General features: G+C 40.8%; 1 protein-coding gene across 2 annotated transcripts; it reads right to left on the bottom strand.

The window, feature by feature from the left end:
* Positions 1-4,357: 4,357 nt before the first annotated feature.
* On the bottom strand, positions 4,358-9,681 carry LOC131241023 (TPR repeat-containing thioredoxin TTL1-like). 2 transcript variants are annotated; one of them, XM_058239637.1, is made up of 7 exons: positions 8,339-9,680; positions 7,276-7,468; positions 6,998-7,182; positions 6,581-6,914; positions 6,278-6,482; positions 5,192-5,298; positions 4,358-5,069 (listed from the first exon to the last, which is right to left on the bottom strand). In XM_058239637.1, exons 1-7 carry the CDS (start codon positions 9,271-9,273, stop codon positions 4,917-4,919), a joined length of 2,112 nt encoding a protein of 703 aa, XP_058095620.1. In that variant the 5' UTR covers positions 9,274-9,680; the 3' UTR covers positions 4,358-4,916. The 2 variants fall into 2 exon arrangements, with proteins under 2 accessions (XP_058095620.1, XP_058095621.1); XM_058239638.1 differs by lacking the exon at positions 5,192-5,298 and having other exon boundaries at positions 4,926-5,069; positions 8,339-9,681.
* Positions 9,682-22,965: the final 13,284 nt, after the last annotated feature.

Here is a 22,965-nt window from a genome sequence, read left to right on the forward strand (position 1 = left end):
GTGCAAACAGGATGGTGTGGGCTCAATGGAAATGTGTTCTTTTAAAGGTAGAATAGAACCTTTTTTATAATTTGGTCCATTAGAAAAGGTGATGGTCCATGGAAAACGGTTGATGTTGACCGTTGGGCCTTGAGTTGGAGGGGAGGTGTTTGATACTCTGGCAGAGTGTTATGGATGATACAAAGGCACTCACAAATTATACACATGGTATAGATTAATTTAAATGATTGTCCAAAAATCATAGTATTTGAATGAACCCAGTCCCTTAATCGGTGGCCTACAAATGGACGCTAGAAGACAAATCGAGCAACGGGCCCATAGTGAGGAAAGGTCCATTTATAATTTATTAGATGGTTTGGATAAGTTCAATCAAAGCAATTTATTATTGGACGCGGATTACCCACTGACGCTGTGAGCAGCCAGTAGCTACTGGATGGTGCTCTGTGGGGCCCACCATGATGTATGTGTTTTATCCACACCGTCCATCCATTTTCAAGATCGTTTTAAGGCATGAACCAAAAAATGAGGCAGATCGTACTCTCATGTGGACTACAATGGAGGAAACAGTGGTGATTGAATGCTCACAACATTAAAAACTTCTTGGGCCACAACAGGTTGGATGGCAAATAAACATTACAGCAGGCCTTAGGAAGTTTTTAACGGTGGACGTTCAATCACCACTGTTTTCTTGTGGTATGGTCCACTTGAGATTTGGAACTCTCTCATTTTTGGGCTGGTGCCCTCAAATGATCTGAAAAAATTGATAGACGGCATTGATAGAACATATATCGTGGTGGGGTCCACAGAGTACTGTCCAGTAGCCACCTCGATACTGGCAAGGGCGAGGCACATGAAGCACGGTCAGGATCATCATGTGCATGGGATATGAAAATGAAATCCAGTGCCTTAGAAAGGTAAGTAGATCAGCTCCCTTAAATGTTATGGACCCATCATCATCCGTCCAACACAGAAAAGCATACTTGATGACTAGTCCCAAGTTGGCGAGAGTTTTGCCTAAGGGTGGGCATCGAGCTGAGTCGAGTCGAGGTGGGCCAAGCTTGGCTCGGCTTGTCCATGCTGTACTCGAGTTTGAGCTCAACATTGAAGCTTAGCTTGTTTGCCAAAGCTTACAAGTCGAGTACGGGTCGAGTTAGTGGTTCAAGTCGAGTCGAGCTCAAGCTTTTTTATATGTTAACTTATTAAATTTTTGCAAAAAAAATACAAATTAAATGTCTCATATCATATGTCACTATTACTAAGACATAAACATCTAGATTTTGATGAAGATGATTCTTAGTATCTAGGGTGCCCCATGAAGAATCTCACCTGTTGAACAGTTTGGATTCTACATACACATCATGAATGGGGTCCACAACTAAAACGCATGCATGTGATCTTTTCACCCTTTCTAAACTATCTACAGCCAGTAATGGTAGGATTCTCCCAAGGAGATTCTTATATTGTGGGCCATCCACCACCAGACTAGATAAAAATAATCTGGAACATCAAACCATGGGCCCTACTTTTAAAAACCAACTATCCAACCATATAATTCCTCAAGTCTAACTTTCAATAAAAACCTAATTTCATTTTTTTTCTCAAAATCCTTATTGCATTTCTATCTAACTTTCATGGTTGCATTAGATGATTTGGAAAAAAGGCAAAAAAGAGGATGATTTGAAAACTATGAGATGGGAAAACCAAACAAAACAAAAAACTAAAAAAAACAACGAGTAATTTTTTAAAATAAAGGCATGGATGTGGCAGGAGACAAGTAAGTGCTAACTGAGTTAGGATTGGGCGCGTGGCCGTGCGGTCTTCTTCGCCCGGCAAGATCGAGCAGGCAGGCAGTGTGCTGGTCGTGCGCTGGTGGTGGTGGTGTGGTGGATTTCTGCTAGTCAGGCGCCGGGCGGGTGTACAATAGGTAGAGAGAGAAGAAAGGAAAAGGGACTGCTTACCAGGGTTGGGTGGGGTTGGGTGTTTGAGTGACTTATATATGTTATATATAGAATCCAGATCCTTTGTTATCAGGTCAACAGAAAATTCCTAATACCCAAATTCTCATAAGTCCACATCACCACTCACTAAAAAAATAAAAATAAATAAAAATAGCTTCGGACGCCGAACCATTAGGGTAATAGGAATTCTCTGTTGACCTGATAACAGAGGATCCAGACTCTTATATATAATATATTTAATATATATAATATTTAATAAATTAATATGCTTATTAAACGAGCCGAGTCAAGCTCGAGTTCAAGCTTCGAGTCGAGTCGAGTCGAGTCGAATGCCCCCTGCTCGAACTCAACTCGAGCTACAAAAAATCAGCTTGACTCGGCCCGAGTCAGCCATTGAAGCCGAGTCAATCCGAGCTGACTCAAGCTGAGTCAAGCGAGTTAGTCGAGCTAGCTCGACCTGTGAACAGCCCTAGTTTTGCCTGGTTTGAAACATGCAAAAAAGGCTAATGATTTTTCAGAGCCGGTTTGCCAGCTTGGGTTGACTTGTTCAACCAAGAGTTTGAGTCAGGATTCGCTCCAATCAAGGCTGAATTGGCCCGACTCACCTGAGTGAAATGGTGACTTTGGGAAGGGGTAACTCCTGGTTTCAAGCGGAATGGGTGTGTTACTGAATCTGAGTCAACTCGGACAATTCATATAAAGGTCCCTACCTGCCAATTGGTCCGAATGGACACCTGATAGGCTTGATTACCAAAATCAGTCCAATTCACTCATAGGTGGGCCACAACATGGAAAAACCTATGTATCCTGAGTCGACCCAGTTTTCCGGCATTCCAAAAGAATAAAACTTAGTGACACACCTTGATTAGATTAGACCAGGACAGTCTTCTTCAAGTCAACTGAAAGTGACGTGTGGTGGTTACTTCTGCAAGTCCCATTTAACTCACTATTTCAAATAACAGTAACCATTTTGATAATTAAAGAGCGGCACTAAATCTGGGCCACTCCTTGGGTTGGACGATAATCTGATGTGGGGCCAGCTGGTATACAGGCGGCGACAAGTCCGTGACAATGTCTAACGTCCAAGATTCGATTGGCTTATACCGAATCATTTCATAATTCACCCATGTTCTTGCTTTTATACATTGAAAAAGATCACAAGGGAGGGTTGACCCTGATGGCCCAGTAATAAAGACTTGTGGGCCCCAATGCGGGTCACATGTTAGACCCAACCACAAAAAAAGTTATAAAAACCAAAGCAAATTCCCAACTAATCTTACGGTTGACAAAGTCACGGATTCAATCCCACCCAATAATGAGGGAAGAAAAAGAACCGAATATCAAACATATTTAGAGACTGAAAGAATCATAAGCAACATAATATCTTGTGGCTCAGATCTCACAGAAAGGTGGTGGGCCACCAGGGTACCAAATCAATTAAAACAAGGAACCACCTGCCAAATGTACATCCCCACCTTGCAAGGCATGGATCACTGCAACTGATTGGGTGTACTCCAAACCAACTTCCCTGATGAGTAATTGCATATGGCAGGCATGTATATCAATTCAAAACCACACAAATGGTGGGCCACTCACAGCCCAAAAAATCACAGAACAAATCCAATTTGGTGGGACATAAAAAAAACCACTTGATTAATGATGGTCAAAAGTCCAAATTCAATAAAGAAAAATCGAAAAAAGGCTTGCATAGCAAAATCACGTCTGAATTTGGAGTTCCACGCTATTAAAAGTGGGGCCCAAGGAAGCACATGCAAGCACATGGAAACTCAAATCTGGCAGAGCATATATATAAATAGGAAATGGTGACTCCAATGCCACATGTGAAATGGAAGCACAACGAGGCTGTTTCTGCTCCCTCATTAAGAAGAAACATAAAAGAAGACCACACACCGCAAATACATTTCCACGTCCAAACCCCCAACAAACTTGCAAAATTGGAAAAAACAAAACAAACACCACCTAATATTTATCTCTCATCAAAAGAGTACACACAATGCAATGAATGCCCCCACCACCCATAAGCACAAGGCCAACGCTCTACTTGAAACCCAATGTACTTTCCAATATCCCTGTAACACCTCTCTCTCTCTCTCTCTCTCTCTAAATGACAAGAAAATTACCGATTCACCCTCAATAAAAGAGGCCTTGGAGGTTCACTTTGCACTACTTCAGTCCCACAACAGAGAATCATACTGACTGCGGTTAGGATGTAGTGTGGATCAATTCATTTTTACCATACAAATGTAGTGCCTGGGCAATGAGATGGATAATTAAGATCATTCAATTAGTGTAATGGTTCAGGCTATGCTCCATCCATAATGGGCCCCAGTTTGGACAGACTTGACTGAGCCCTTGACATGAAACGTGGAAGAAGAAGGAAAAAAATTGAAGTTTTTATTCATAAAATGGTAGAGAGCATCAGCAGCAACAACAGCATCATCATCATCCTCTCACTACCCCACTTAAGTACCACCAGACAATCCCAATCACTCATGGCTCCCCAATATTGGTATATGATTTTATATACATGTACACAATCTCTACCATCTCTCTCTCTCTCTCTCTCTCTCTCTCTCTCTCTCTCTCTCTCTCTCTCTCATCCCTCAATTTGTAATACAAAAGCCAATTAATTGTACATCCTCATCTCTCAGCTTTTTTTCTCAATATGAGGAAGGTGGGAGTATAACAATAAGGCTGGCCTAAGCAGAGGGAAAGGAAATAAAAAACCAGAGTGACAAAAATGGAAAAGAATAAATAAACGGGCTGAACGAAAAACTGACTGTCGCTCTGGTTCCGGCTTCGGCTCTGTGAAATTATTATGCAGCTGGTTTTTGTGACAGGATTGGAGTTTGGTATGAATCAGGGAAGATGGGTGATGTGGGGTTTGCGCGGAAAAAAAACATGGAAGAATAAAAAACTGTATGGATCTAGAAGCGCCTAGAAGCTGTAATGCCTCACCGAGTACTCCAATACCTGCGGGCTTGGACAGATCATCTCCTTCACCCGTGTCCCGCTTTTGTAAATCTTGAACGTAGGAACTATCCTCACGTTCTCCACCTTGGCCACTGCCGGGCTCTCATTAACGTCCACCTTCACCAAACACCGTCAGTCAGGTCAAGCAGAAAGAATGGAAAATGGATCATCAGAGAAGGGGACGATTGAAAGAAATGCAATGAAAGATGAAGCAACTAATGCATGTCTGTGCAGTTTACCTTGAGAAAATTCACAGAAGGGTATCTGACACATAGCATGTCCACAAATGGGGATATCTGCTCGCATTGCTGGTTCGATGCCACCATAAAATGAACTACCGAAACTCCTGAAAAATCAAAGTTCTTGATGAATGGGCGAACTGGATTCTTCTAGTTCAATCACTGAATGGAGGACTGTTGAGGAGATGGCAGGTCATGGTATTTCAACTAATACCTAAAGAACCTAGTCCCCATTTGGCAGACACCTACAAATGAGTTGATCGCTACTCTCATTTAGGTGTCTACCAACAGGGCATTAGTAAAACAACTGGAGAGGAGATTTCTAGAGATTGGGCTACGCATCGGCTACAGATATGAGCTCTCCTAACACATGCCAATGTGCGATGTGTGATATCCATGTTGGCCAACAGGTGAGCCTAACAAGTATGCGCTGAAGCTTGAATGTCAGCCCGTGCATTAATAAGGTCGGCCACATGAGTACATCAATGCACATGTTGTTCAGTTATTTCACTAATCCATTTCTTTCATGCATTTGCCGCCCCACCTGATGACCAGAAACCAATTTTTGGCCTACAGAACAAGAGGGCCTACCAGATGGACGGATGAGATTTTTGTAGAAGTATTGCATCTGGCCTGTGTGAGTACAATAGATTTAAAATCCAATTACAGCGAGTACCCATCACATTGGCACATGAGGGGATAGGTTAGGATCTGAAATCCTATTCTAGCAAGTAGCCATCACAATTGTCCAGATTTTTAAGAATACCATGCATCATTCTTGCAAAAAACATATGATTTGTAGTTTGAAACTAATCAGTTAATTGTCAGTGCTAGAACAATTGGGATGTCTACAGTAGATGCCTAACAAAATGATCGCCAGCTAAGCTCACCAGAAGAACAGGTGTATGCAGTCGATGAGTACATGAATGAATGTTTTTGCAGTTCAAACAAAGGAACCATTTAACTAAATCGATGCAACTGCAGATATGAGTGTGACTGAAACCAAATTGATTTTGCAGTCCCATGGAAAAATTAAGAATTAGGACACATGGAGTAGCAAAGACCGGTGAACATGGCAACGCTTACCAGGTGAAGATATTGCCGCTCTGAACTGATCGATGTCTGAAATTTCCTCAACTTCACCACCAAACTTCATATTATAAACCTCCTCACCACGTGATTTTTTCAATGCAACTTGTGCATGGAAGAGAGCTTCGGCTACCTCTTTATCACCTGGAAGTTCCTTCCTCAAAATCTCATAATCTCGTACAGAGTCAGCCCACCGTTCAAGCTAAATTCCATAGAAGATGTAATAAACCAATCAACCCACAAAGGTCTAAGAGCATAATACACATGAGAGAAGATGAACATGAAGTACAGGTAATTCACCTTGCCATTGGAAGCAGCCCGACGGAGAAGAGCTTTGGTGTAATTGGGTTGGATCCTTAGAGCTTCATTACAATCTTCAACTGATCGCTCCCATTGTCCAAGCTTGGACCTGCAAGCCGCTCTATTACAATAGAGAACAGGGTTGGAAGGATCGAATTTAAGGCCTTCTCCATAAGCAACACAGGCCTCTGCAAACTTGCCAGAATTGAAGAGATCATTCCCACGGGCCCGGGCTCTTGCTACTGATCTCACATTGTTCAGCATTACTGCAACTTCAATGTTTCGAGGATCAATCTGGCCAGCTTTCTCGGCAGCCGCAACAGCATTCTCAAACCTGCAAAACATCCATCATCCACTATCACTCACCCAAAACTGCATTTACACTTTCCTTTTGGAACATTAAATTTCAAACCGCACCTTCCAAATGCCATTTCGACCTGGGCTCGGACGAAGAAAGGGTAAGAATCACATAGCATTCCAAAGAACTTGATCTGCGTGCATGATGGGGGAAACTGTTCAAATTTGGGGATACTCAGCAATGCAGAATCAGCCTCTTCAAGTTGATGGAGCTTCAGCAGGGATTCTGCTCTAGATGCGAAAAGCTACATGTTCACACCAATTCAAACCATTGTTATTGCTTCTATAGCTAATTGTCTAAAATTGAGATGGTGCGAGATCTGAATATGCAATTTTACCTGAGGGCAGGAATCTGCCCCAGCGGCAATAGCTGCATCACCTTCCCTCAATGTGCTCTTCCAGTCTCCAATTTTCCGAGCATCTGCACATCTACTCAAATGCCTCTCCACTGCTTGCAACTTCTGCAACTCCCCACCATCTGGCTTCTGCCCCATGAAGACGTGTCTCCGAGCATTCTCAACCAGCCCTAGCCTGTAGGAAGATCGGGGATAAAAGAATGCCTAGGAACATGAATCAAAATCACTCAAAACAGCAATTTAAATTAACCAATGAGATGTATGATTCTTGAATAGGCAACGAAATAATTGGGTTGTACTACATTGCTAACCAATAATCTACAACAAGCGAAGAGAAAAAGGGCAGTACTACAGAGATGACCCATGAATGCAAACCAATCAAACAGCAAAAGAACAATAGAACAGAGTAGAAAACAAAGAACGAAATCAGTTAAAAGCAAAACAAAGTATCAAGCAGCAAAAGACAGTAATGCAAAGGAAACCCATGAATCTGCAAACCATTCAAGCAACATGAGAAATCATAAACAGAGAAGAACCAATGTAGCCATTTCACTGAAAAAGTAAGAGAACAGGATAAAAAAAAAAAACCCCAACAGGATCCATGAACCAAATTAACTCACACAGCAGAAAGCAGTAGACCAAGAAACCAACGAATCAAAACCACTCACCCTAATACTCTAATCACTCTCAACCATAAAAATAAAATAAAGTAAAAAAAAAAAAAAAAAAAACCAATGTGAAACCCACAATGTGACGAGAACAAAGGAATCGGAATCATCAAACAATAACAGAGACTCATTCAGAGCAGAACAGAATCTACCCACAACAGATCATTCATAAAAATTAGATCTTTCCCCCACCAAGCACCTCATCTCCTCAAAAGACCAACACAACACAGCAAAAGGAACAAAATGCAGATGAGCGCAACCAAAATCAAAGACACCAAATTCAAGGTTTCACCTCCCCAAACACACCATTTCCATCTCCCAAAACACAATCCACTAACATGAAAACATAAGCGGTGAAGTTTGCCAATGCCCCTTACCGCAGATGCAGCGACGCCAACCGTTGATGCGCCCGACCATACCCAGGATCCAACCTCACTGCCTCCTCGCACTCCCTCACAGCCTCCGCCAGCCGCCCGAGGGCAATCAGAGCGGCAGCCCTGTTGCTCCTGCAAGCCGCATTGTCGGGCGAGATGGCGATCGCCCTGTCGTACAAGCACAACGCCTCGGCGAAATGCCCCCTCTTATACTGCTCATTCCCAGCCCGTTTCACCTCCTCCGGATCAGAGCTGGCCATGGCCCGCCTCACCATCACAGACTCCCCGGCAAACTGTATGTTCCCCGTCACGCCGGTGGGGCCCGTGGCCGGAGCATCTCCGCCCGACTTCACGGGGCCCCGCATTATGCTCCCGTGCCCGTAATTCCCCGTCCCAGACCCTAGCACGTCGCTCCTCGCCCGGCACGCCATGCCCGTCTTCCCAATCTTCCCCGACGGACAGATATTCCCCGTCGGAAGGCACACTGCATTCGGAGAATTCACGGAGCTACTGCCGCCACTGCCGCCGGAGTATATCAAAGGGGTCCCAGCGGAATTCGATCTCAAATGCCCGGGCCTCAAACCTCGAGCGGACCGGGCGCTCTCGGCCGCTGTCGGGCTGCCTTCGCTGGACCCGGCCGAGAGCTCGCCCGAGTGACTCCCACCGTCGGATCGCTTCGCGACGGCAGCAGCATTGGCCACGGTCTTGCCGGAGACGGAACCGGATGAACTGGAGCTGCTGCTGGTTGTCGTGATCAGCGTCGATGATGGCCCGCCGCCGCGTAGGTGGGTCCGAAGAGGGGAGACGGGGGACCCGAGATCCAGCTCCTTGAAATCGGGTTTGTTGTTCTCGCAACTCAATGCATTTTGGAAGCGGTCGGAGAGGGCATCTGAGACATTCTCAGGATAGGGTTTTCTTGCGATGTTACCGTCAGACATTTTCAGAGTCTGACCCTAAAATTAAATTTTAAAAAAAAAAAGAAAAAGAAAAAAAAGAGAGGAAAATCTCCTTCTTTTATCAGTGTCTGTAACCACAGCGAAAATGCCAATGACAAGGTCGTAGAGAAGAGCGATACCAGAAAGGCTCTGTAGAAGAAGAAGACATAGAGAGAGAGAGAGAGAGAGCCAGAGAGAGAGAGAGAGATGGGGATCTCGTGATTAGAAAGGAGGAAGCAAGGAATGAATGTGGGTGTTGAAAAGTATACAGAGAGAGAGAGAGATTGGAGAGGAGAGAGAAAGAAAGAAAGAGAAGCTTTTCTTTCTTTCTTCTTTCCTTCTTTCACCTGCTGCTTCACGAGACCCTTTCTCTCCTTCTCTTCCCTTCTCTTCTCTTTTCCTTATCCCTCTTTCCTTACATGGTGGTTTATTTGGTCTTTTTTTATCCGATTCGTACGTTGCTCTGCCAGTGTATGGCATGTCATACGCATGCGCAACCCTTTGGACACGTAGGCATCCCTCTGTCACAATCACAGCCATTCATTCTCTGGGTCCACTCTTATCGGTATAGGACAAGTGAAGAACTGTTCACCTTCTTACAGCATCATGACTCTTTTAGGGGACACTCTAGCCAAACGGGGGGCCCACCATGAATATCACTTCTGGCCGATCCGAAGTAGATGGCCGTCAGTTATAGGTCTGGCTCATCTGATCGAAATGGTCGGGCCCACCTTTTCAAAGTACTGGCACGTCGATGGGAGAGGTGGGGCTCTGCATGCGACCAGCTGTATGTGGTGAGTTCCTAAAAAAGGACATTAGTTAGGATCTCGACTGCCGTTTTATGAATTGGGATTTTCTGGGTTAATTTGAATGTTTCAGATCTTGGAACAGCTTAATTTTTAAGATGGGCCCATCATAGGGACCTTGATCACGATTTGGATGGTTGGATCGGCATGCATGCGTGTCACTTTACTCCACACGTGTGCAACCGTACGATAAACATTGTGCTCTACGGTGCATTGGTAATTTCTTCATCGGAGAGTGCGCATGTTAAGAAACGTACGCACTGGGGGTTGGTGTTAGAATTAACCCCTTATTAGTGTTTTTACATCACTGCCCTCATTTGAATGAGGAGTGCTTTAGTGCTCTCAGGGTATATAAGTCACAGTGCTCCTAGTTACATATTTTCACTTGCAAATTCCGATAACTTGATCTGAACTGTTAATTAATTCCATAATACCTTTATCAACCAATCGTGAAAAACATTTCACTAAAATGGAATTATCCAATCCATCCTTGATTTGTCCTTTTTCTATTTTGCCGTCCTTTTTCCAAGCAATGGATGGTATGGTTATGATTACTTTAAAAAAGTGAATATTTAGAATCATAAGCAATCCATGATGGATCCTAACAGATAGATGGATCAAATGGTTTAATTTTATTTATTTATTTATAAATAAATCTAACCGTCCATAATAAAGACCACTGATGAAATGCTAATATTTCTCATATCAGTAATATTTTTTCACAGTAGACCTTGAAATATGTCTTGGACCTACTGAACTGTCCAGATTGATAAATTGGACAGTCAAAGTGACCAAATGCAACTAGCAGCACTATAACTTACAGTGCTCTGAGGGCACTATAGTACATCTCTATTTTAATATTCTCTCGCTACTATTTATCCATAGATTCCGTACTTTCCAGACTTCTCTTTCTTACGCAAACCAGAAGCCAAGGCAAGATTTAAAGAGCTCGTTACAAAATTACCAAAATATCCTCGTTCGCTACGAATTCTTATATGCTTAGGAGTTCGTCTTAATTACAAAAACACCATTCTAAATATGGAATCTCTGCAAATTTCGGAAATTTTAGGATTATGCATCAGGATAATTTCGTAATTTCAGCCCTAGTTTGCGACAAGAGTAGCTAGCCATGTGCAGAATGTCCATGACAGCTGGCCCATTCAGAAACCCTAAACCATACAGCGGCCTCCAGCTAAGCAGATGACGGAGCAGTAGCGCCGTGTGCTGATTTTAGGAATATTCCGTTACTCCAACAGTGAAACGGGGTTAAAACCCCGAGCCGAGGTTGACGGGATGTTGACTGGGGGAGAGCTGACATCCACGGCCTCGCCAGCGATGAATGATAACCAGGATCGCAAGATCGGCGCCAGCTCACCCAATTTTCCTTTTCAAGAAGGAAAATCTGCGTCGTATCGGCCGATCTGTTTCCTGCTCGAATCGGCGATTCGCTCATGAAAACGGAATTTGTGATTCTCGACAGGAGGATATGCGTACAATATTCTTTTTGGTGGGATGATCGCATGCGTTCGGACGCGTACTAATTAACATACATGTGAACTTCGTGGTCCACCGTGTGATATCCGAACCGTCCATCAGATGTGGCCCTGATCCAAAATCTTACCTTATCCATGACTCCGGTGGACCACAACAAAGTGGGAAATGGAAGTATTGGAGATGGGACTCCCACCGTAGAAAGTTCCAGATAGAATGTGGGTCCTACCGAAACTTGAGACATTCGCACAAAAATTGAATACATATATATTTGTTTTGTTCATTGCTACATATGGTGTGCACCACATGAGATTCTTATAGCGATGATTCTAAGAATGTACGGTGGAAATGAGAAATCCCACCAGATTCACGGTTTTGATTCTATGTATAAATCACGGGTGGGCCTCTCACTGCAAGTACGTATGGTAGTTGTGGTGCGTCCAACGCATGTATGATCATACTCCGCAAGGGGAACTATATGATACGCGTCCCGCGATTGTGCGCAAAATACACGGATTTTCCATTTTCAAATACGCGGTTTTTCAATTTTGGTAATCTGTTCCGTGGTTACCTAAGGGAGACTGTTGATTCGTCGTTTGCACTGTGGATGGAGCATGCCCCAAAAATCTCCATGATGCGGGATCCCAGATCACCGAGATTTGGACATTTCTCAATTCAACGAGGACCGTTGATTTAGTTCTCTTCTTAACTGCACATTTGTAAGATACAGATCTTAAGGTCGAGATTTTTCTATCGAAGATATTTTCTATTCATAACACATCGTGGATGGGCACAACAGACCAATGGTCTGGATTACCGAACCAAGTTACCACATATCAGAATTCTGACGTTGTGTACAAAGACGGGAGCTATGTATCACATGATTCCGGACGTGGAATGGGTACTACCCCTCTCGTTCCTGGCTAGGAACGGAAAGGGATTCTGAGCGGCCACCCTGATATTTATGGGTTTTATCCACACCGTCTATCCATTTTATCATATCATTCTAAGATGTAAGTCCAAAAATGAGTCTGATCTAAGGGTCAATTGGAGCACACCACAGGAAACAGCGATGATAATGGCGTCCACTGTTGAAATCCTCCTAAGGCCCACCGTGATGGTTAATAGATATCCAACCTGTTCATAAGGTCACAGAGAACTGGATGAAAGGAAAATATAAATAAAAGCTTGATCGAAAACTTCCGTGACACTAAAAAGTTTTCAACGGTAAATGTTTAATCCCCGCTGTGTGGACCACTTGAGTATTTGAATTTCCTACTATTTGAAATTATACAATAAAATGATGTGGAAAAATGGATGGACGGTGTGGATAAAATCCATACATCATGGTGGCCCCTCAAAGCCCCTGTCCGTTCATAGCTATGGAAGGGGTGGTAGTGGTACCCAATCCGCGTCCCATGATTCCTTCTGTACCGTTGGTCTGGAGGCCCTAATTTGGTTCAGGGTCCTGATGCATCAGAGCGTGAATAGTATTTAGGGCGTACTTCCGAGAATACTGACCGTTGATCTCAAGTAATCCACAATTGCTGGGCGGTCCCTAAAACTTTTCGCGGATTAGACGATTCTAGCCCTTGGATCAGTGACTCCAAATAAATGGCTGGGGAAATGTCAAGGAAGTCGGAAATACTTATACGATCTACTAAATTTTTTTGTGTCGCTCTCCATCCAGAGTCGATCTCATCTTATCAACGGTTTGGATCATTAAACCAATAGGTCCGAATGTATGAAACTGATGCATCACGACTCTATTTTCATTCTGATGTATCATGACCTTATAATTCAACAAATAACAACTACATTATCCTAATTTCCACTCCTCGTATGAGTATGTTATCGTCAGGTTTTCTGGTTACACAAGTGGGGCCCACGGTTTAGTCATCTAGACCATTGATCCGATGGACCCCAGATGGATCATGCCCCCAAAGTATATGCCTGTGGGACATTTCTAACCCTTCACTTGGTGCCCTACCAATATACGGTTTGAATCTATGGCTGGAAGATTGGACCATGGGCCCACCATTACAAACTAATAGCTTAGGTGCTAAACATGGAGGAATTTCCATTTCCCTCAAGCATGTTATTTATCATTCAGGAACGTCTGTCTAATTGCCTCTACTGTGGATGGCAAATAATTCGAAATATCCATGGCTTGGATCAATCCTAGCCATCTAATCAATGGCCTTCAAAATAACGGTAGAAGATGAAAAAATTTAACGGTTAACATTCAGCATGGAGATTCAAAGAAGAGTGATGGACATGATCGTCTAAAGAAACATAGGTTATCCATGACAGGCCCACTAGATGGATGGCCCTGATTAACGCATCACCTTACCACATGCTGTGTGGAAACATGTCTCTACCATGTTCCGGTTTCAGTCTCTGCAACACGTAAACTCGCTTGATGCACAGGCACAACAATGGTAAAAACATTGATACTGTGACAGAGTTTGGCAGATGATACACAGGAAGTTAGATATTGCGTATCAGAAGTTGGTCAATTAAACCCTTCAAAGTATGGTTGCCATTTTAGATATCTCAAGAACCAAAAACAATGCTTATTTCATCATTTAGAAGACATTTATTGGACCGTCAAAAATGAAAAATATCCAACGGTCCTAATTCGTCAAATAAGTGTCCACGAGGTTAGGATTGTTCAACCAATTTGATTTTGGAAAATTGATTCGCTGAAGCTGAGCTTGATAATTTTTCCTTTTAATTTGAACTAAAATATGCCACGTGTATCATTTCTAAGCACCTGTGTATCAAGCCTCATATGGTGCCTGAGCATCATGTAACTTCCCACATACCAAATGCTACTAGGTTGACCAATCAGCCAACTAACATTTGCAGCCGGTCAAAACACGACAAATGGTGGGCCCAACGCTGCAGGTGGACCAATCACGACACAGATGTCCCACCAATCCCCTTCCTATTTCTGTTATCTTTTCCAAATATTAAAAATGATATATTCTCTATTTGGAGTAAACGTTGGTTAGTTTAAGATAATATTGTTTAACGATCAATGGCCCACTTACACCCACATAGTGAAAGAGACTCAACCATCCTTTTTGTTTTTCTCTATTTTCCTAGTGTAAAGTGTATGCCATGTGTCGTCTTGTGTCGATATCGAGGAAGATCGACAGCCGGGCGATTGCTATGGTGGCCCACCATTTAAGCTCTAACGACTGGCTGACAAGTGATGTTTGGCTAAATAGTAGTAGTTTTGCAATCTCTTTCTTGCCTTCCTTGGAGATGTGATTGGCTCTATTGAGATTTTGTGTGTAATGATAATGATTCTAGTCAGTGGGCCACCAAACATTAAATATGTGAAACGATCCAACATTCACAATCGCTAGGATGGTCTTTTGAACACTGAGCTATCTATCATAATTACATGTTAGTGGGCCATCTAATTCTGTCCTAGTTTCCCGTCTATGGTTTTTTCTTTTTTCTTTTCTTATTTTCTTTCTTTCTTTTGGTTTCTATTTTTAATCTTTCAACTATAAAATTCTTAAATTATTTTGAATTTACTAAATAATGGGTCAACTAAAAATCTAAATCAGATTTCTCATTTCTTACATTTTTATGAACCATGTGAGTGTCCTATGTCAAAGGTCCAGACTCCTCAACTAATAGTTATCAAGGAGAATCTTTTCAACGAGTTAAATGATTAAAAGGCCCTTTTCTTTTCTTTTTATTTAAAACGTGATTAATTTTAGAATTGTCAAGATGGTATTTGTATAAAACCCAATCTATCCTATGAATGCAAACATTGGTGAAAATCGAATTATAAGGTGGGTCACACATAAAAATCATTGTACACCACCCCAACACATCCAAATTCTTGTTAGTATTTTTACAGTTTGATCGGCTACAGTTTTAGTTCGTTTATTCATCTATGTGGGGTTTATATGTTCAATGGGTTAGATGTGAAAAACGACCATGTGGGGCCTCACAATTGTAGACTTCATCACATCTTTTCCTAAACAACTAAAGAATATTTTGACAATTTCTCCCTCAAAAATCACTTTTGGGAGTCATCCAACAAATGCAACCCTCCATGGTATCATACTAGCTGAAAATATGGACGACCCAATCATGAGGTGTGCCACACCATCAAAGACAATGTACATCACCCCATAACATCCAAAATCATGTCAGCCGGTTTGATGATTTGATAGGGTAGATTTTTGTTTGTCTGTTCATTATGGGAGGGTTTATATTAAACGGGTAGATGTCATGAACATATAGTTATGTCCCTACGTGTATTACATTTCAAAGGAAAAATAATGAGGGGTATTTTGATAATTTCCCCCTATAAAATCACCTCCTGGGATTTTTCATGAGCAGAGGCATTGTTTAGTTAATATGATAACTTGAGAGAATTTAGCATTAAAAATCCTTTTCTTTTTTCTTTATTGTTTCCTCAGGAGCCATTAGATACACTACTAGAATAGGATGTTGATACTCAGGCTCTCAGAAATTGTACATTTGGCATATGACCAACTCAAAATTAAACTAAAATGTAGCCTCTCACTGCTAAGTGACAGTTCAAAAATCGGACAGTTGAGCAATCCTAAGATCCGATCCGTGGACACTTCTTTGTTGAAATAGAACTATGGAATATTTTTCATTTTCAACCGTCCAATAAATGTCCACGAATTCTATGGCCAGATGATCAAATAATCATAGCATTTGGTTCATGATGCATCTAAACAGGGATCCATAACTTGGGTCAGGCTCATCTCTCTCTCTCTCACACACAACAATAACCCTTCATTTGTAGGGCTACAGCAACGGTCCACATTGATCTGAAAAATCTACCAATATCAGGGGCCATGATGTTCCAATCTAAGAGAATTTTCAACCTTGATCCATCCAAGGTCCACTAACAAATGGTCCAGATCGCCGATCCATGGGTTCAACTTATCAAAATTAAAACCCAAGTGTACTACTAACCTAAGCTCATGTATCACATTATTAATTCCTCAAGCTCTAATCCTTTGTCTTGCTGATCCCACACACGTGAGGAGTACACGTGCAAAATCCCAGCTTTCCATCAGATGGGACTTCATATCCCTTACCTCAAAAATCAGGCTGCTAAACTCCTATGTTGATCAATGGTCAAAACCATTTTTAGCCGTACATCTGTTTTGTCAGGACAGTGGACCATCTGATGGAATGGTCTGATCCCTTCCTGCAGTGCCATACTGAGAGCAGAGAAGCTGAGTTATCACAATCCAATTCATTTGTGTCTCCAAACACAGCCCTTGAAATCTTCCCCTGCATTGGATCCTCTGTTTTCCTTCTTAGCATATTCACTAGCATTTAAACATGACGTACTACCCGTGACACCCTCACAAGCCTCATTCAGTCATTCTACTCGAGTGGGGCCCACGGTTTCTGCTGATCCAGACCATTGATCTACAAGCCCCAGCAATGGATGACCATGACGTGGCAAGATCCATGTTGGGAGCGTTCTAAACATTCTGCAGATGGACGTTTGAGAGAAGATGTAGCAACGCTCCATGTCCAACAGAAATGAAAACTAAATATTGGACGGCTGTGATCTTCTAATCTGAGATATTTTGGGGGGGAATTGTCTGGATCACCAAACGAATAGGTCCCACTTGCATAAACTCCAAAGCGTGGGGATTTTGTGCAGATCATGTCCTCTGCTCAAGAATCTTGGAGCCTGCGGTCAATAATCTGGACCGTTGGTTTTGTAGTCCCTGCATGGATGTGGGATGATCCAAAAAAATATCTCTAATCCTCATTGCGAACCGACCGATCCTTAGTCTAGTTTTTGCTGAAAGTGAAGCACTGCTTGTCTTTTTCATCAGCTTGTCTTTTTGTTGTCATTTCTCCAACACTTCAGAACCTTACTATCTACGAATTGGGCATTCCCATCCAGCAGGTGGCCCACCGGATCAACGGTCCGGATCATTGAACCACAATCCCTAAATGTATAAAATCTCGTGCCTCAACAAACTAAAGTCAGATGTAATGTCAAGATCCTGCAAAGCACCCTTTCACTTCGAGGGAAATACGTTAATACTCTGGCAGAGTAAGATGGATAATACGCAGGCACTTAGAAATTACTGAAATTGCCCACGTGGCGTATAAGTAGTCAAATTCAACCGTCCAAAATTGCGGTAACCAACTTATTTATAACTAATCCATTTGTGGACGTTTATTGAACAGCTAAAAACTGAAATATATCGAACAATTATTTTTCCACAAGCAAGTGTCAGCAAATCAGAGTTCAGCAGTTTCAGCCAATCTCTTACTCTGGCTGTGACTTGAGACATTGAGCCGGATAGTCCAAGGTCATTTTGTCTTTAGTTAATAGATGCCACGTGTATCATCTTAAGCAGCCAGAGTATCAAATAACTTTCCCCTCTTCAATGGACCTGGATTGCCAGGTGATTGAATCACAAGATATCCATGACCTGACCTGATGCGGTTGGATTTAAATGGACCATGTAAATTCGTTTAGAGATGACTTTTATTCGACCAAATAACTTTTAAACATGTTTTGCATAGTTCTATCTCTAACAGCAGTATGTAGCCCAAGAAAATCCCACCGTATCGGTCACCAAGGACTGAGAAATCAGTCCTCTATAATTAGTTGCATATTGAGACATGCTTTTTATTTTCTTTTATTGTTTTTCATCTTAAAAATGTTATTGCCAAAATCTACCATGGTTGTAAAATGGATTGTTAGTTAAATTCAAAGTACCGTCACTGGTAGGTAATTAGTCTTAAGAAATGTCACAAAATAATTCAGATACATCAGGAAATATGCTAACTTATATACAATTTGATTTTTTCATACCACCGTGCAAATGGAGTCCAACATCACCAATGGTTCATTGATTCAAACAATGTGGCCCACTAGATGAGCAGTCTAGCCTGATTTTTCTATTAGATAATCATCATGGCAAGGCCTACCATTTTCATGTTATAAATGTCCTACATAGCTATTGTGGTTCCAAGAAGGTGTTGATAATTCCATTCATTTGTTAAATTCATGGAATTGCATTAGATTTGAATCAAGAAAATTTCAAAGTCCATTGTTTTGAATCAAATTACAAATTCTTGATCTGGGAACGTTTATTGCAATGGTGAAGAACTCTTAGAAGTTACTCATCTTGTGAATTCAGGAGCCTTTTACTGCTGTAGAGATTTGCATTAGCTCCAAATACATGGATTTGAAAATCTATAAAATTACAAAATTTTCAACACAAAACAAGTAGGAGAAATTTCAAATCCATGAATTTCCCAAATCCTCTCCCCAAACAACCACTAAATAACTTATAACCTATTTTACTCCAAAAAAATATTCACTATTTTAAGAGGCAAAAATTCTATATAAAAAAATCATGATAAGTTGGTTGTGAGTGAATATCCGTCTTTCTCATTTGCTATAATTTATAGTCTATAAGCACGATTTCTTTTTCTTTGATAAGGTTCAACTGCAAATGTGATGAATATATGCTTGTGGGGCTCACATATACAACCACTATAGATGGACCCATAATTAAAACACAACATTTATGGTTTGATATTCCTTTTCCAACATCGCCTCTAAAATTTTAAATTCACACATAGAAGATTGGATTAAGGAAGAGGGATCATATGTGTAAAGGTAAGTCATATCATGTGGATCTCCTCCCGATTCTTATAAAGTGATGTATTCTCTTAGTCAAGACACTCCACTTGAGGAATTTTCAAAGAGAAAATCATGAGGGGAATACCAATAAAATATTCATTGTCCATTAGTCTAAGCGTAAACAAATTAAATTGTTGATTGTGTCTAGGAGCCATCCTAATAATAAAATCAAAGGGGTGATTATATCATTTTTGCACTTATAATAGTTAGGTGAACTGCTAAACATGAATCGTAGATCTTCAGCTATGTGAAAGTTCCTAAGATTGTATACATACGGTAAGTTCTCGTGGGTCTATCTAGTCCTTTCAAAATAGTCATATGGTATAAGGGTGACAATGGGAGGGTGGCCTTAACCAAGGCTTGGGCTCTTAAAATTGGCTTAAATTAGGTTTGGTTTGAAATTGAGGCCTAACTTTTAAGCCAAGTTAGGCTCGGTCTAATGATAAAGCCCAAAAGGATCCATTAGCTAAATCCAACTTTAAGCAAGTAAAGATACTTGTTAACGGTTCCCATCCAACTTACCTATATACTTTCAAGATATCAATTTGATTTAACATCATGTTTAATGAAACAAATCATTCTTATCTTAGGACTCAATGTAATAAACGATATCCAAAATAATTTCTTCAATTGGATTATTTTAAACATTTGATTATTTAACTCTTTTCATTATAAGACTAGCCTTATAAGGCAAAGATTTTTCAACCTAATTAACACCAGGTCCCAAGGGAATAGGACTAAGCTAGGGCCAATCCTAGCCTAGCCTCGTCCCATTGCCATCCTAATTTGATATATTTACATTGTTTACAATGTTATTATTGAGAAGAAATAGTTTTCTTTTAGAAAATATATTAAAAAACCTCCATCATAAATTCTTATTTGAACTAACATGGGATTCATTGAGTTTACCTCAGACTTGTTTATGAATAGATTTGATTAAGGATTCATCAAATAATTTTATCGTCGAGCTAGTACTTATAAGGTTTTAATTAGATTTGTAAAATTTTTCAACCATTAAAGTTTTGTTTTAACAATTAAAATTACTTTCATGATAACTTGATGGCTTAAATCTGATGGTCTACTACTTCAGCAGAAAATTTAAATTTGTATTAAATTGCCTAAACAACGGAAGGACTAGACCATAGATGTATGCATGTACAAGATGAATGAATAAATTTTACTCACAGTAGGGTATAAAGAAGTTACTGGAGTGGTGATTCACCATGTAGTGCAACTCCTGAATCCCCAATATATACCCATCTCATTCAAAGATCTCACCGGAGAGATAGAGAGAGCCCTTGCACGTTACCATTCCCGTTGGTGTCACTTGGAGAAAGATAAAAGAAAGAAAGTTTCACGCCTTCCCTTCCATCGTCACCCTCTCCACTACACGTGTGAAATGTGTGGTCCACCAATGAATGATGTCCGTCTCCCCCGGCCCCTACTAGTGTAGAAGGTAGTTCTCTATGCTCCTTTCATTTATATATGTTAACATCATGGAGAAACCTCCTTCGTTAAATGATTGGAACGATAAAATCAATAAGTAAAAACTTTCCGTGGATTCGATCATGTAAGATAAGATCTTTACCTTTTATTTTTAAAATTTTTATCATATAAATTTGATGTTATCAACAGCGAAAATCTTGGATGGAATGTTAAATTAAATTTCCATATTATACTAAGTTTTCATTGCATTTGGACAGAAAATATAATAATAATAATAATAAATAAAAATCAACAATATATAGACTGAGGAATGCTACCACTAAGTAAGTACTACTTGGGGGAAGCATGCATAATATCCACCTGTCCATATTTAGAACCTAAAAATCATGTCTATCGAAAATTCATGTAAACCACACACAAGGAAATATTGAGATGGCATGGCCACCATTATCAGCTCAGCAGTGCATGTGACTTAATTTGATATTTATATATTCTCCCATCCATTCATCTAATGTCCCTTGCCCTATAAAAAAGACAGCTTTATTTTATTTTATTTTATTTTATTTATTTATTTATAGTCACACGCACACCCACACCACATGGGCAAGTCTATATATCCAAGTATCTCACCATTGAACCCAGAGTCTATCTACCACTGAGCCATGGATCCAAACCCATGAACCTATTTACCCACCACTCACGGGTTCAACGTGGTATATATGCGTGATTCCCAGCATCCATCGAGTGAATCCAACCATGTAGACTCTCTCATTGGGCGGCCAGATCATGCACACATGTGCCACAGTTGATAGAAAGAGTAAGTGGGTCCCATGGCAACGACCAAGCTTGAAGATCTTCTTTAGATCGTTGTTGCCATGCTCACCATTTATGTCATGCCATTGTTCCTGTCGGGCGGTCACCAACCCACATTTCTACGCGGTTGTTGTAACACCGTACAATTTAAGGCACGGACCGTCTGTATACGTTAGCCGTGTTCAGATACAATTTAAGACTTGTCTTACAATGCAATGCTCCACATATATGTTGTATTATACCACAGGGATTCTCATTTTATACATGTGGAGGCAAGTGGTGGGCCCATGTTATCTAAACAGTTGGTATTGTAGGCCCCATCATACACCAGAAATTCCCTAGATTCGAAGTATCCGAATCCAGCAAGGGTTCATATTCATCGAACATAGATTGGTGTTTTCAGTATGTTAGAATCTGGATTCTTGGCCCATCCATGGGAAGGCACATCAAATCAACGGTTTGGATCATTGAGTCATGGGCAACACTTGCAGAAAAGAAACCCGAAGGGTACCGTACAACCTTGGGGGAACGAAGTATTTTCTCAATGGGCCATGTTCACACCCCAATCTGAGCTTTGAGCGTTCTCTCTTTTGACTTTTTGGCCAAAAGCCAAAACCAAAACACTGCTTCCTTGTTTCTATGCATCGGTGTCCTCTACAACATCTTTTCTATACAGCGTGTAAAACTCCTTAAATATGTGGGGCCCACGGAGTTTTTTTTTTTTTTTTGGTGCAATCTAATCCGTCCATTGGATGAGAACATAATTCTAGGTGTTATGTAAAAGCATAACCCAATCCACAAAAAGATAAGCCACACCACAGAGAAAATGAGGAAGGAACGCCTACCATATGTTTATTTATCGGGCTCAACATGGTGTAGTTATTAAATCCAAGCCGTTCACCAGGTTAGCCTCACTAGTGTTGTTGCTATTTCAATATTGATCAGGTAATTAGTGCAGACGAGCCAGAATCGAAAATGTAGCCTAATTCAAACCGAACATATTACAACCCTAAGCAATGATATAGGTAAATATGTCAGAAATTGACGGTATATGTCAGAATTCGAACCACATATGGCTCAATTTGGCCACTTGCACAACGTTAATTAAGATGATTATGCAATAATCAGAGCATAAGGTTCGTCCTCTGAAAATAAATTGGACCTCTGCCTTCCATACCAAATATCTTTCTCTCTTCATTACAGATAAAAATTTTAAAAAAAATTATAATTGGCTGTAGAGAACAAGTGTAGAATGCTTCTTTGGATGAAAAAATTTACTTAATATTTGAACTGAATTTAACATATGAGGAGGTACTTGATTATCACTTTGATTATACTAAGGAATGTAAATAAAAGGTAAATGTAAAAATTACATTAAAGAATGTAAGTAACTAATAAGTAAAAGATATATTTAGTTTGATTTGATTGGTATAAGATGATTTA

The sequence above is a fragment of the Magnolia sinica genome, chromosome 3 (genome assembly GCF_029962835.1).
Source record: "Magnolia sinica isolate HGM2019 chromosome 3, MsV1, whole genome shotgun sequence".
In the NCBI taxonomy this organism is placed as follows: Eukaryota; Viridiplantae; Streptophyta; class Magnoliopsida; order Magnoliales; family Magnoliaceae; genus Magnolia; species Magnolia sinica.